This window comes from Triturus cristatus, chromosome 4_1 (assembly GCF_964204655.1).
Source record: "Triturus cristatus chromosome 4_1, aTriCri1.1, whole genome shotgun sequence".
Classification (NCBI taxonomy): Eukaryota; Metazoa; Chordata; class Amphibia; order Caudata; family Salamandridae; genus Triturus; species Triturus cristatus.
The window spans coordinates 1,156,258,317-1,156,272,187 of NC_140585.1; the positions used below are offsets into that span (position 1 = coordinate 1,156,258,317).

At 44.3% G+C, this 13,871-nt stretch overlaps 1 protein-coding gene across 2 annotated transcripts in view; it reads left to right on the top strand.

Moving 5' to 3' along the window:
- Window positions 1–650: 650 nt before the first annotated feature.
- Window positions 651–13,871, top strand: part of LOC146856237 (serine/threonine-protein kinase N1-like) — a 443,024-nt gene continuing 429,803 nt past the window's right edge. Inside the window, exon 1 of one of the 2 annotated variants that reach the window (XM_085654308.1) lies at window positions 651–849. In XM_085654308.1, the coding sequence (XP_085510434.1) occupies window positions 829–849 (21 nt within the window). In that variant the 5' untranslated portion in view covers window positions 651–828. Of the gene's footprint in view, window positions 850–9,881; window positions 9,966–13,871 lie in introns of those variants that run through there. The other variant, XM_085654306.1, reaches the window with a different exon arrangement.

The window sequence follows — 13,871 nt, forward strand, 5'->3', positions numbered from 1 at the left end:
TTTCTCTAAAATTCAGACCATTTGTTTGACATTTTTACAATCACTACCCAGAAGTTGCCTCCATACCAGGGTGGTAAGGTAACCTTATTAATTGCTTGTTTATACAGCTGGTTTCATGGGCTGGGCTAGTTATGACGTTGGAATGGGTGATACCCAACGTGCGTGTCAGTTTCAGCTGCCTACTATGCCTGACAAGGGCGCGGCCTCGCTGTCAATAGCAATGAATGACCGCGTGAAAGTAAAGACAGAAAGGCGGAGCTTCACAGGGGTTAGGGGCAGGTTATGAGTGGCAGCTGTTGCCAAGGGGAGGGCATTGGATGGACTAGCCAAGAATGGAGTACGCCTATAGTTGTCAAGAGGCACTGGCAGGGGAGGCGTCCTGCAGTGACTGGCAGGGTATCGGTACGGTCAGGAGAGGGCCTAGGCTAGCGGCTGTCATTAGGTGGACGCATAGGGGGCAGAGCTTGTAAATGACACGAGGCGGGGTCTCCTCGCTCACCGGCAGGAAAAGCATGTTGAACCCGGTACGGGGTAGGGAGCAGACTGCGGGTGGGGCGGGTCATATCCGTGAGTGGCAGGAGGAGGTTGCGGGTGCTGACAGTAGGCGGGGTCTGTTTTGAGGAGCGGGGGGCGTGTTTTACGCTGACAGCAGGCGGAGCTTTCCGCTGAGTGGCAGGGGGCGGGAGTTGGCCGCGCGCTTGGACGGGTCACTCGGCGGCTGCGGCGCGAGCCTCGGGCTCTGGCACGAGATGGCGGGGCCGCGCCTGCGGTGACCGGGACACGGAGAGGGGGCCGTAGGACCTGCGGAGGCCGACATCGGAGAGGGCAATGGCCCACGAGTCTGTGCTGGTGAGACGCTAATACCCGTCTAAAAGGTAGTGGGGAGGGTACCCACCGGAGACCGTGGGAGAAACTGTCCCCAGTGAGCAAGAGGCAGGAAGCTGCCCATCACCCTTAGGAGACGGAACCTACCTCCGGCCAACAGAGGTTGAAACTGTACTCCCAAAGCTTGAAACTCCATCCCCTGAGAAAGAAAAGCACCTACTCCCCACATAAGATAGAGGCGGTGGGAAGAACACTTCGGACAGAGAGATACTTCCTGCAGAGGGAACGCAACTACCCCTAGAAAGATAGACGGCGAGAAACTGCCCCCCGTCCCACACCCTATCCCCCGCGCCCCGGAGAGAGAAACTGCTCCCAGAGAGAGACATGAACTGCCCACAGATAAACAGGAGGGCATAGCGCCACTGTCTTGTAGAGACATAAACTGCCCCAGAGAGACAAAGTATCTTCCAGAGAGAAGCACTACCCCATTGCGAGACTGAGACTGCTCTTCAGAGAAACAGCTTCACAACAGAAAATGTTGCCAGAGAGAAACTGATCCCACAGTGAAATGCTTCTCTTGCATAGAGAGAGCAAAGCTGGCAGCACCCTGACTTAGACTGCAGTTATACCCTGGGAGACGGATGCAGTGCCAGACCGCAGAGGAGGCTGTTTGCCCTCCCATCTTCCCCTTAGTAAGATAGCTCTACTCATATTCTCTACATAATTTCCCATTGCGTCTACTACTCTATGGTGAGATTACGCTCATCGAATGAGAGAAGTGAGGTACTGTCCCTCCCCGAGAGATAGGCTGAGCCTGGACAGAGTGAGACTGTTATCCTTACCGTGGTACATTCTATGCCAAAGGCTGCCCATTTTCCGCAGACTAATGGTATTATGATTTGTTATTCTTTGGCATTTAGTGGTCAAGCCGTGCCATTACTGATGTTTATATTTTGGTATGTTACAACCCGTGTTATGTGTTGTTTTTTGTATGCGCCGTGAGGCTGTACGATTATTTGACTTTGCTTTATGAAAAATAGACTTAACTCTGAGAACAAATATCGCCCTCGAGACAGACAATTGAGGGAGGGAGAGATGACCGACCTCCCTACCACCACCACCACCCCCCCATAGATAGACCCAGAATCTGCCTCAAAGAGAACGTGAATGGTACAAATCGAGGGACAGGCACTCCCTCTCCCAAAGATACAATGCCCCCCCCCCCACCTGACCCAACGTCGCCATGAAGGGACAGTGCCTTCCCCTACATACCCCTTCGAGAGGCACTACCCACCCACAGAGAAACTCTCTTACCTCAGATTGGAAATGCTGCGCCAGAGAGGCAGTATCTGTAGAAAGACTGGCCCTATTCCACTCTCATGCACGTGATTGAATGCTGTCCCCAAAGAGGGAGGACTGCCATTCTGTGACGAGACAACAGCCCATACAGGGACTGTCACTAGAGAGGAGACTGTCTTCCCAAGAGAGAGTCCTAGTACCGAGAGAAAGACTGCTCCATTGCATAGAGGTGACCCAATGAGAGACAACACATCTTCACGATGGTGACTACGGCCAGAAGTTACCACATGATTCCGCCCTCAGAAAGGTGCTGCCACCGTCGCACAATCCATGTTTCAGCTCATCCTTTTCTCAGAGACTAGGGCCACATCCGCTTCGATTTGATACACGTCCTTGAGACATATGAGGAGGCTTCTCTTCCCACTCACAGCTGTACATCTCCAAAAGGCCGCTCACCTGCAGGCAACCACAGCTCTCCCCCTCCAGAGTCCCATCACATGCAGACAAGCAGCTTTACCCCTCCAGGCAACATAACCTCACCAGGGACCCCATTTCCTTACGTTATTCATTGCCTTGCCCTCTTGCAGTGCACCAAAGGCAGGACTTTAACCCCCCCTCCTTAATTTTAAAACATCACCTTTTAGAATGATCACCTTTACTTACCCCTTTTAGGCTTCTCTCCTACTATGTATCTGAAACTAAGGTGGCTTGGTTGACAATAAGTTGATGGTGATATTTCTTGAAACGTCTCCTGTATTAACATATGCTTTGCGCTCAATAACCTAATTGCTGCCCTTAGGAATTCCAGGTCTAAGGATTCTTCGTTGAGTCGACCATGACCTTGCTTGAATCGTTCACAGTTTTGCTCCAGTCTTTGTTTGGGATATGCCAGAAACCCATTGCTGTTGTTCTGAAGGCCACGTGTGTCTTGGTTGACAACGAGTTGATGGTGGAATTTCTCAAATCTTTTTATTTGTTTTGTTCATGCATTGCTTTTGATAGGAGCCAGGCACGTTCATGGTCTTGTGAAGCTGGCAGCTAAGGGGTTTGGTTGACAGTGAGTTCATGATAGTATGGCTTGCCTCTTTTCCCTGTTTCAGTTCACTCGTTGTGTCTCTTATGATGTGGCCATTGCTGCTCTTGTGTAGTTAACAGATGACTTGGTTGACAGTGAGTTGAAATATTGTTGCTTTTTAAGGAGGCTGTTTCTGAAGGTGAATCACTATGCGGGACCACTGCATAGTTCAAACATCTTAGAGTAAATCAAGCTGTTTATAATGCAGTGTACTGGGAGGGGACTAAACTACTCTGTGTGGGCCACATTTTCCTTATCAGTGAATTGAGGTGGAAGCTACCCATCTATTAGGGCTTGGTGTCACGTAGACCAGGAAAGATGTTTGAGTGACTTTTGTCTCAAAGAGTGTTCCTTTGTGGTACCTATTCTTCTGAGGAGGTTTATTGGTAGTTAGTAAAAGCTCCACAGTGATATTCGAGACACCCTGACTTGTGGCTTTCTATGCCTTTGCTTACAATTTCCTCTTTGTGTAACACTTTTTCTGCAAACCAACTCATGCTTTTTTAAATAAAAATATTTCTAGTCATCTTTTTATGTTGTAAACAAACATAAAACTGAAGTAAATAAACCTTCTCCCTGACAGATCAATTAGTCTATTGTACACAAGTGCTATATGCTTCAATTTTACATTTAATCATAGAACTGTTATCAGTTCTATGACCCAGTCATCACTTATGATACACTCAACTGGAAATTATCTCACCAAGACTCCCATATTTTATTACGTTTGGGCATCCTCTGGACAAATACTTAGGCTCTTTTATTTTTGAGCACTATTCCATGCTCCTGAACTATGTTGAATGTGTGGGGGCCGTCTCCAGTTTCCACTGTCTAGCGATGTCTCTCTTTGCCAATAATATGCCCAAGTTGACCAGTGCCCATTGACCTCTTGGCCCCTATTTTTTTGCCCAGATTCACAACAAAACAGTCTTGGGTGTAAAGTCAATGTGTGTGCATAGTTCAATCTGTGTCTTTTTAAGACCCTGTCGTGCTCCACAACCAGGAGTATTCAATGGCTACGACCATCCTGCTCAAGCCAACTAAGGTTCTCATTTCACCGCTGTTTCATTCCAATATCCAGTTTTTGTATATCACTTCATATTGATTTAGTCGTTTCTAAGTAGGCATAGTTTTGGCAAACAGAGTAACTAAAAAAGAGGGAAATGTTTTCATCTTCCTAGGTTACGCTGTTTAATCGGATTTTCAAGGTGGTGCCGCATTCCGTAGCTCAACCACTAAAAGCAAATCTTCCTCATAATTGTTTGTGGGCTGTGAACAGTGCAGGTTTTTGTTAAATACATTGTGCCAAATTGAAGGAGGTCTTCCTTGAAAGACCCAAGAGTTATTCTGTGAGAACTACACTTCCCAGAAGGCCACATGAATGTACCAGCATAAATAAGCATATCCCACAAACCCTCACCCTTGTAAAAAAAAAAAAAAGCTACTAGCTTGACTTCCATCGTGGACAGTAACCGTAAATAAAGTGGTAAATTTGGATGAGAGACAGAATTTTGATTGTCATTTTGTGGCAACAATTACTCTGTTCTTGGCTTCTCCCTAGTGAAATTCCTAATTATGTAACTGTGCGTCATGAAGGACTAGGGAAGCAACAGCTCCATCCAGAAGGTAGCTACACATCCATGTCATTTAAAACATGTTGTCTTCCATTCACAGGAACATCTCTAATATCTTATTTAATCTATGGAGGTTTGGTGGTATACGCGTTAAAATCTCAACTTCTGTGCTTCTCTTATTGAACTGGCTTCTATCTTGACTGTAGAAGTTTTCTACTGGTATGGAAGTCGTATTGTGTCCCTGTAAATTCACCTATATCGTGGTTCCAGTGCAAGTGAGTTCCTCCAAGCAGTACCCTGTCTAGTAATTATGACTGGAACTAATTGGTGTAAATAGCACGTCTTATGACACTAGCTCGGTTGTGCTCTTTTGAGCGACCTCTTAAGGATGCAAAAACTGGGTCCGTCCTTAACCACACCTGTAACTTGAAGGTTACCCATATGTAGCAGCAGCAGTTCCTCCACTGACCAAGCAATCCTTCCGAATCGCAACACTTTCCTGCCAACGTCTTTGAATTCCAACAGAGTTGAAAGACAACAAACGGTTCATAAAGTTCCCCTTTCACCTACTTGCCTGAAACTTGGCACTGACCTAGAGCTGACCCATTTGAAAGTTAAAAATTGCATGCTTTTGCAAACTTGATCAAAAAAACTTGCACAATTGTTACTTAGGGTTCACAATGTTTTCTGTGGGTTCACTGGTGAGCCTTCGGAATATCTGAACGGAGTACTTACTGATATTGCATCTTTTGAAGATCTTACCCGACCTCAACGTTAGGCCTTGTTGATTGTCAAACATACACTTTGTGCAGAATCCTTAGTAACTACTGCAGATAAATATCTGCTTTCAGCCTCACCGGAGTTCTACTCATTATCTCTGTGGTTCTGTAATTGAATGGGTTCTCTATGAGCGCTAATAAACCAAGGCCTATGTATATAGTGTTATAGGCTATGCCAATCTATTGCCAGCCTCCCTTTCTCCCAAGAAAACAAGCACTGCTGTTTGAGGAACTTTTGTACTGCTTGCTTTGCAAGACATGTTGTTTACATACTGTGGGCTTACTTCCTGGCCATACCGTACCATTTGTTAGCTTAAACTTCAATCTTGTTTCTTTTGTTTCTGTTTGTCACAGCATGCAGGCGTTGTATCCTCTTTCTGTGTCGAGCCCTGCCCTGGAGCAGGGACCAAGTACTTGTGTCCATCCACTGCTGCCATTTTTGCAGCTACTTTTTTCATTGCGTTTAAGCACTCAATATAAGTGCTTGTGTTTTCAGTCCATCCATTATATCCCTGTCCACTCCCCTCCTCTGTACAACATGGCTAAAAGACATTGGCCAAGCCATTAGCTCTCGCACCTTTTGGTGTTGCCAATGCTGGTTTTAATTTCGGCCCACACTCTCTTCCAGTGCCACTACAATCCGTAATCAGGCTTTTAACCAGCTTTGGTTGAACTACGGACACTTTCTAGAAGTGGTGATGTTATCAGAGCTCTTTCACCAAACGTTGTCCCTGTATTGCAGCTACCTGTGACATGTCTTCTTATTTTTAGGCGTCTGAAAAAAGTATATGTTTAAACCACAAGCATTTCTTTGCCATCTTGTGATTTGTTACAAAGGTGCATGCATTTTGCAATGTGCCAGAGAGCTCTGTTCCTTAACGTTACTGATTAATCCCCAAATACTGCATTCCCCAATTGAGAGTAAATTCTCCAACTTCTCTGCAGCTTTGTGGCACAAGCAGGAATGTTTTTTAGAGCAGTGGGCTCTTGTTGAAGGTATGGCTCTCCTGAGGAGAGCAGGCAAATGCCGGAGGGGTCAGGGATAACAGGTAATCACTTGAACTATAAAAGTCTTTGTAACTAATAGTTAAAATGTGCACCACAATCTATTATTTGTGTCCTGTTTCTTTTCTGTTTTTGGATATGGGTTTCTTTGGCAAGTGTATGCCCATTAGCCAAGGGACGAAGTCTCCCAAAGATAGTGTGGGCATCCATTGGGAACGCTTGAGTTGCAACTAAGCTTTTCCAGAACATGCGGTATTAAGAAATGGGGAACCGTGCAGTGTAAAATGACACTAGCATTCTCGTGTGTTTACAGTAATGCTGTGGCATATTTTTTCCTTTCAAGGGTGTGTTGACTAATGGGAGTGAGTTTGCTTATTCATCTGTACTTTTTATTTGTTGTTCCCAGATCACACCTGCCTGTTTGAGTGTAAACGTCAGTTAAGTGAACCTTGTCGTATGGGTGACTGATGACAGATTTGAGATGAGCTTTTATCATACCCAGGGATCTTGCAGAACTGAACATTGCACCATGTAATTAGGGCTGTCCTCCTATTTACGCATGGTAGATTGTAGGGCTGGGCACAGTTGGATATCCAGGCTATACACAATGAATTTACATGGCTTTCAGTGGAACTTGCGTGCATGATTGTCAGTCACTCTGAAAGCCCAACTTAAATTTCCTTTTCACTGGCTTGAAGATCCCAGGCCCAGAATAGTGCCAAAATTCTCTAGGAATCTGGGTTGTGTTATTTAATGGTTTGGCTTGCCTATAGACTGTATTGTTCCAGGTCAAATTTCACCATTGTCTGTGCGCTGATTTCAAACGACTCTACATTGCTGTCATTCCCTGCCACCCATCTGGTCTCTGTGCCCGGCACAGATTGTCATACTATATGTATTTTTGCTTGTGATTTTCAGCGCCTACCGTTTTGGCATTTGGAATGTTGACACCTTAAATCTAAAATGTAATGTAATAAACAGTTATAGCTTGCAAAAACTAATCTGATCAGAAACTGCACCAGAAAAGATTAGCTAAATTTGACATACGAAATATGTCTTGTTCTTTCAAGCTATTTAGACATTATTAAAAAAAAAAAATAGAGATGTTAATGCAAAATCTTTCTGAAAATTGTCCTAATGATCCTTTTGCACACCTTCAACTCGATTTTAGTTGCCTTATACATTGGACATGATGACATGAAGTACCTCCTGGTTTGTTATGACTTATTATGTGCACCTGTTGCATTTATTCAGATTTTGTGCTCAGTAAACGAGGTCCTGTCCACATTCTTTTTAATAACAGCCACTTTCTAATCCAAACCGCTCTGGAAGAGAATAGCCAAGGAGCCATCTCTTCATCATACTTTGTAGAACTCGTTCGTGATGCAGAAAGACTCAAAATATACTGCGTTTGAATCGCAAGCAGGACTTTTTTTCCTTTACTAGTCACCCACAGGACCTTATAGAGCAGGAGTTGTGTGACTAAAGCGACGATTTAAAAACCCACGTGTGATTTTGCCATCTAAAAGGCACTTGTAGATATTTCTATTTACTGTCTTTTCCTGGTAGACTTTTATCTCTTTTACGCTAAGGATGCCTGGCCTCCACCTTGGGGGTGCCCAGGAGTGGACGCCTCACAGGGAAAGCCAGGATGGGTTCCACAGCGGTATTCGTACAAGCGCCTTGAGACCCTTGCTTGTGAGTAGTGCGCTATACAAGTATCAATTTACAATTTATTTTCAGCTTAGTTGGCCCTTATGTGAAATCTTTTTAAGGGATCCTAAAGTCTCAAGCAGGGTTGTGAGCCATAGGATTTTCGTGCCTATTGGCAAGCAGCTGTTGACACTACTCAGGGTCGTAACCTGGCTTTGAACATATACATGGCCTCCTGTTTAAGAGTCCCACTTGCAACGCATATTGCAGCCTTCGGCTAGGATAACTCCTCAGACTTTAGATCAGACCCCAAAAAATTGGCTGCTTCGAGGATACTTTAAGACCTCGGGTGAATCCTCCAGCATTTTGGCTGAAGTCTTTCCCGTTGCAAGTCTGTCTTTCACTTACAACAATATTACTACATCTTTTGATAGTGGTGGGCAACCACACATCAACGTGAATTGAGTGCCAGCCTCAACACTGATGTCCTGGTTTTAGGTTTTACTCCTTGGGACTAACTATTTAGTGCGAGGCAAACCCATCGCCAGTAAGGTGCTTGTTATTTTAAGCGGTTGAATACTCAGTGGGCAGTGAAGAGTCTCCCCCTCCCCTCATTTACCTTGCAGGCCAAAGGATGGCGCTGCAGAGGACCTGAGGCGAGAGGGACCTCCCCTACCTGTGCCGGCGTGTTGTGAGGAGAAAGTGTGGGTTGCAATTGATGCATGATGTGTTTGCTTTGTTTTCCTTATTTTTCTCGCACACACACCGTAAAAGTGCACATACTCTTGCCCAGTCAGTGTTGCATTATTTTTCTTTTTTTTTTCCTTATTAGGCTTCATTGAAATTGCCACTCCTCTGCGTGCATGCCCATTGTGGGCCATGATGGGAGCATTTAACTCTATTCGAGTTTAACAAAAGAGACTGATGTTTAGGCACTGGTTGGTCAGCTTTCATTTAAAGGTCAGACTTTTGGCCATTTTCTTTTCCCTTTGCAGGCTCTGATCAGAGGGGGTTGGGAAAATACTGGCTCTCCCAGGGAGCCAAATCCGCTTTCAGCGAAAATCCGTAGCTTTGCCTGTCTGAGAGTGCACATGATTACATGTAGCGTGAAACACGGAGGCCAGCCTGCACAGCTGGAAATAAGGCAGATTGGTTTTGTCAGTTTGAATCTGGAGTCCAGGAGCAGGAGGGGAGTCAGACAGTGGCTGCTGTGTTTCCAGTAGATACCGCACTTGCACCAGACATTTCGCATGCTCTTCAAAACCTCCTGTATTTCCTGACATTCTGTTGGGCATATAGTGGCAATGAGCGTGGACTATGGTTTGCTTGAAATGTAGAGGTGATGAAAACTCCCACCAATGACATTGTTTGACCCAAGGCTGCAGCTTTGTGTCATGCCAGTTTGTCGCAGTGCCGTCCTGTGCCTTGATCAAGTGCAACAAAAATTCCCATCGCAGCATTTGAGAAGTGTGGTGTTTGTAACAGTTGTATTGTCTTGTCTGTGGTGACCATAAATTCTGTTAACCTCATTCTCCTCTCATTCTGTCTTCTTCCTGTTTCCTCCCCTGTGCTTTTGTCTCTCCTCTTCCATTCCCGCTGCCATTTTCCTCCTTGCCTGCATCGGATGGTCCGTGATTGCTCTGCTCTGTGCCTGCTTGTCCTCTAGGTAGGAGGGTGGCCGGACTGCTTGCTGCTCGGCTGATGGCAGGGCAGATCTGCGGACTGACTGGCATTGGGTGCTGCAGAGTGTACAAGGTATAGCTGCTTCTTTCAAATCTCTTTTCAACATTCGTGACCAGTCATGGACCATTAAAAAAATCTACCTTTGTGTTAGATGGTTTGTGTGTTATTTAAGGCCGGAGGGGTGTAGTTTTATGGGGAGAATCTTTGAACCACTTGGGGTACATTGTGAGGCCAAGCGCCAACTGGAATGGAGTCCTGTTTGTGCCAAGAGGACAACCCTCTGCCGGGAACTGAAAATCTATTTCTGTGTTTTGCATTAGTTGCATACTATGTGCAGCCTTTTACCTTGGCTGGACATTTGCATTTTTTGGCAGCTGATGGTTCAGGGTCTGTTTTATTATCACTGATTATTTGACTGAACTGGGTGCCTCCTGAAAGAATTGCTTGCGTTATTGTGTCTTAAAGAACCTGTGGGCATGGGCCTAAGGATAAGTCTGTTGAAGTCACCACGCTGGTTCACAGTGACCTTGCAGAGCACTCGGCCATCCTCTTAGATTGTTTGCCAGTGGCAATTAAAAAAACCTTTATACTGACTTGAGCTGAAACCCATCAAGAGTTTTTAAACCCTAGTATCACCATTCTGGTTTGGGACAGTGGGGTAAGCCAGTGGAATTTTGGTTGGTCAGTGGGAATAGAAACATGCACAAACAAATAGAGGTGTGTTATCTCTGTTTCTGGTGGCCTCATCTGTAGGTTTCCATCCATTTATGGAAGCCATATCTCGAAAAGGATACCTATCCTCCCTTTGACCTGCCTGGTTTCACTAATCAAACACAATAAGATGTTGGATGCAGTGCTGAAACGTTAAAACACTCATCCCCAGTCAAGAGATATGGGTTTAATCCATCGTTCTTTTGTGCACTGTGCCACCCCAGTTAGGACCTAGCCATTTGCACATCAGTTTGACCCTGCTCCTTATGGGAACAGTCCAACTGGAAACAAGCATCCTGGGACCGGTTTCGGGGTATCGCCCCTTATCAGCCAGGCTAGCTGGAATCCAGTGGCACAGCGAGCAAGAGACCCATGTCTGGCCATACCCAGGGCCACTTAGAGCGAACAAAACAAACACAACAGGATGATGGACGGAGTGCAGAAACTTTTTTTAAGCTCATTGAATCTTAAAATGGTGCTTGTGTGTCCTTGAGATCACTGCTAGATTGGTACAATGTCCTCATTCGATGTTCTGTAGAGATCAACAAATTGAGTCATCCATGCCATAGACGTCTCTCTCTTCCAGTGGTGCTCAGTGATTGGTTTAGAACAATGATCGCTGTCTTCAGTGTTGCTTGTCTTTTGGAATTTTCATTCCTCTAGAATTTTGCCAGTTCCCTTTCAATTTGTGCTGCTATAGTCGAAGTTTAGTCTCTTCACATACATTCCTTCTGCTTCTCGTGCGTCTCTGGGTGTTGGAAAACACTGCTGGAATACCCTGTGAAGTCTGCTTCACATCTGTGTTCTCTTTTGCTTTCAGAGACTATGAACACCGCAGGTAACTATAGGTTTACAGAAGTAGTGTTTGTGGCAGCCCTATCCCTGAGCACAATTAAATCTGCTCCAGTTGTCAGTGGCTCTAGGCATTTAAGTCAGTGTGCCTTTATTTTAGCTTTAAGTTCAAGAACTGTTCCTGAAGGCAGAGTCCCTTAGTATTGTTCTTTAGCAATACTACTATTAGGAGATAATGTCAATAAACCCCAGAATGCAAGGGCTAATATTGCACATAAACTTACGAACAGGATATTCCTTGACCCATAGAAGATTCGGGAGGGCCATCTGCAGTGTATTCAAACGTGGATCAAATTGCAGGAATTCTGGATCTTTGTGCTTTGTGGTAAACCACTCTTGATAACGAGTAAACGATGGACTTTCTGAAAATGAAGGCTTTGTGTGTTGAAGACGTGAGCCTGGCTGCTAATGGCTAGTCTTATCTAGCTTTGTCCAACATGTTATGTTTCTTTTTTAGGTCTGGCCTAGACGGTTTCAGTTGTCTCGCCAGCTTACGGTTTTCACCCAAAATTAATAAGAAAAATACACGCATATATAAATACATATTGGTAGTGACTTTCAGTCAGCCCTCTTCATCTGTTGTCTGTTCATTTGTCATTCACATTTTGCTTTCGGCCATGATCGCACAGAGCCTGACTGTCTTGCACTGTGAGTGGCGGTATTTTCTCTGATCACATTTCACGGCGTCTTAAACGGGAGTGGATGCCACCAACAGGGTTTGTGTCTCTCTTCTGCTGGGGTTGCTAATTTATTTTGATATGTTTCAAATTTCTTTTTGCATATTTTCTATGTTCACAAAAAAAGTAACAAACGCTCATGTTTGCCTAGGCCAGACCAACCGGCTTTGCTAATGCTTGTTCTATTTTGTCGTAGTTTGCAACATTTATAGCTTTCATGTGCATTGCAGAGGCCATTACTATGAGCTAATTGTCCACCACACTAAGGCGGCATAATGAGAATTAAAACAATATAATGTCAGGACAATACCCTTTAAGATGTTCAGTACTTGTATTGCCTCATCAGCTTCTTAAGAGTAGTTGCCACTCACCTGAAGTACACACTCCTCAACCTTATGGCACCCAAAAATCTTCGGTGTGTTGCGTGAAATCTTATGCAATCTAGCATTCCATACAGTACATCACACTACAGGTGCTACTCTTACCACTCTCACATTTGAGTATAGCGGAAATGTGCACATTTTTCTATGATTAAATGTGTGAGGTGTTGTGTATTGCAAATTTTGTATTATGCTGTGATACTCCTGCTTATAAATGTGCATCGTAAAGTGTAATCAGTACAGTTTGCAAAACGTATCCACCATTTAAATAGAAATGCCTGATTTTGTGGGAAAGCACAACCAACTGTTTAAACACTGTTTTAAACATTGTTCTTAAAAATCTAAGGGCTCCGTTCAAAGGACAAGACCTCGAGCCTGGTTGCAAATTCCACAAAGTAGTCGATGCAGTAGCTCATTGAGATCTGTATGTAACCTGCCTGTCATAGGTTGCTGTCCTGCCAAGTGATTTAAATAAATAGTTTTATTTAATAAGCATGAGATTCAGCTACATATAATACGTGGTCGCCATTTTAACTTGAAACCTAAAATATCAGCACTTGCAAGCTTTAGATTGGTGGGCTGTTTTTTTTCTTTTTCTGTTGCTTCCTTAATTTTAGGTCTGGCATACAGACTGCTTTAACTGTTCAGCTTGCCAAATACAATCAAAAGTATTCAACATTTAAAAAAAATTATGCATATATACATATATTGAGGAGCTTAGGAGTCTGCTGCCCTCATCCATTGGTCTCTTTAGCTGCCATTCATATTTTGTTTCTGCCCACCACATCATGGGGCTTTGAGTCGTCCCACTTGAACTATCTTCTCTCGTATTGTGAGTGATAGCATTTGCCTAATCACATGTGCACATCGCCTTCAGTGCCCAGGCTCAAGTGTCAATACTTTACGTTGTCAATACTTTATCCTTTTTTTTAAATGTAACTAATGTAACTCATCCAGGTGTGTGTGTTATCGATGACTGCAGGTTACAGTAATTCAAAGCTCGCAGCACTTTGCCATGTTTGTCCATAAGAATTTTATTTTCCTGTGCTGTGCATTAAAGCTAATAAGGGTTTCCTATTCGAAGTACACCTGCTAGGAGGAAGCACCCACACTGTTCTAATCCTATACATATTCAATGGTTATTTTTTCAATATAATTCTTTTTATTAGTTTTCAAAGATAAAACAGTGCCAGTACAGGCAGTGTACATACAATCGCAGCATTATACTGAATCATTAGTTTGCAGCTCTCAACTCCATAATCAGTAGGGCATTAGATCCATTACATCATAGAGCCAGGGCCGGACTGGTCATACCGGGCATCAGGCCAGTTGTTAGTGGGGGTTGGTTTTGCAGTGGC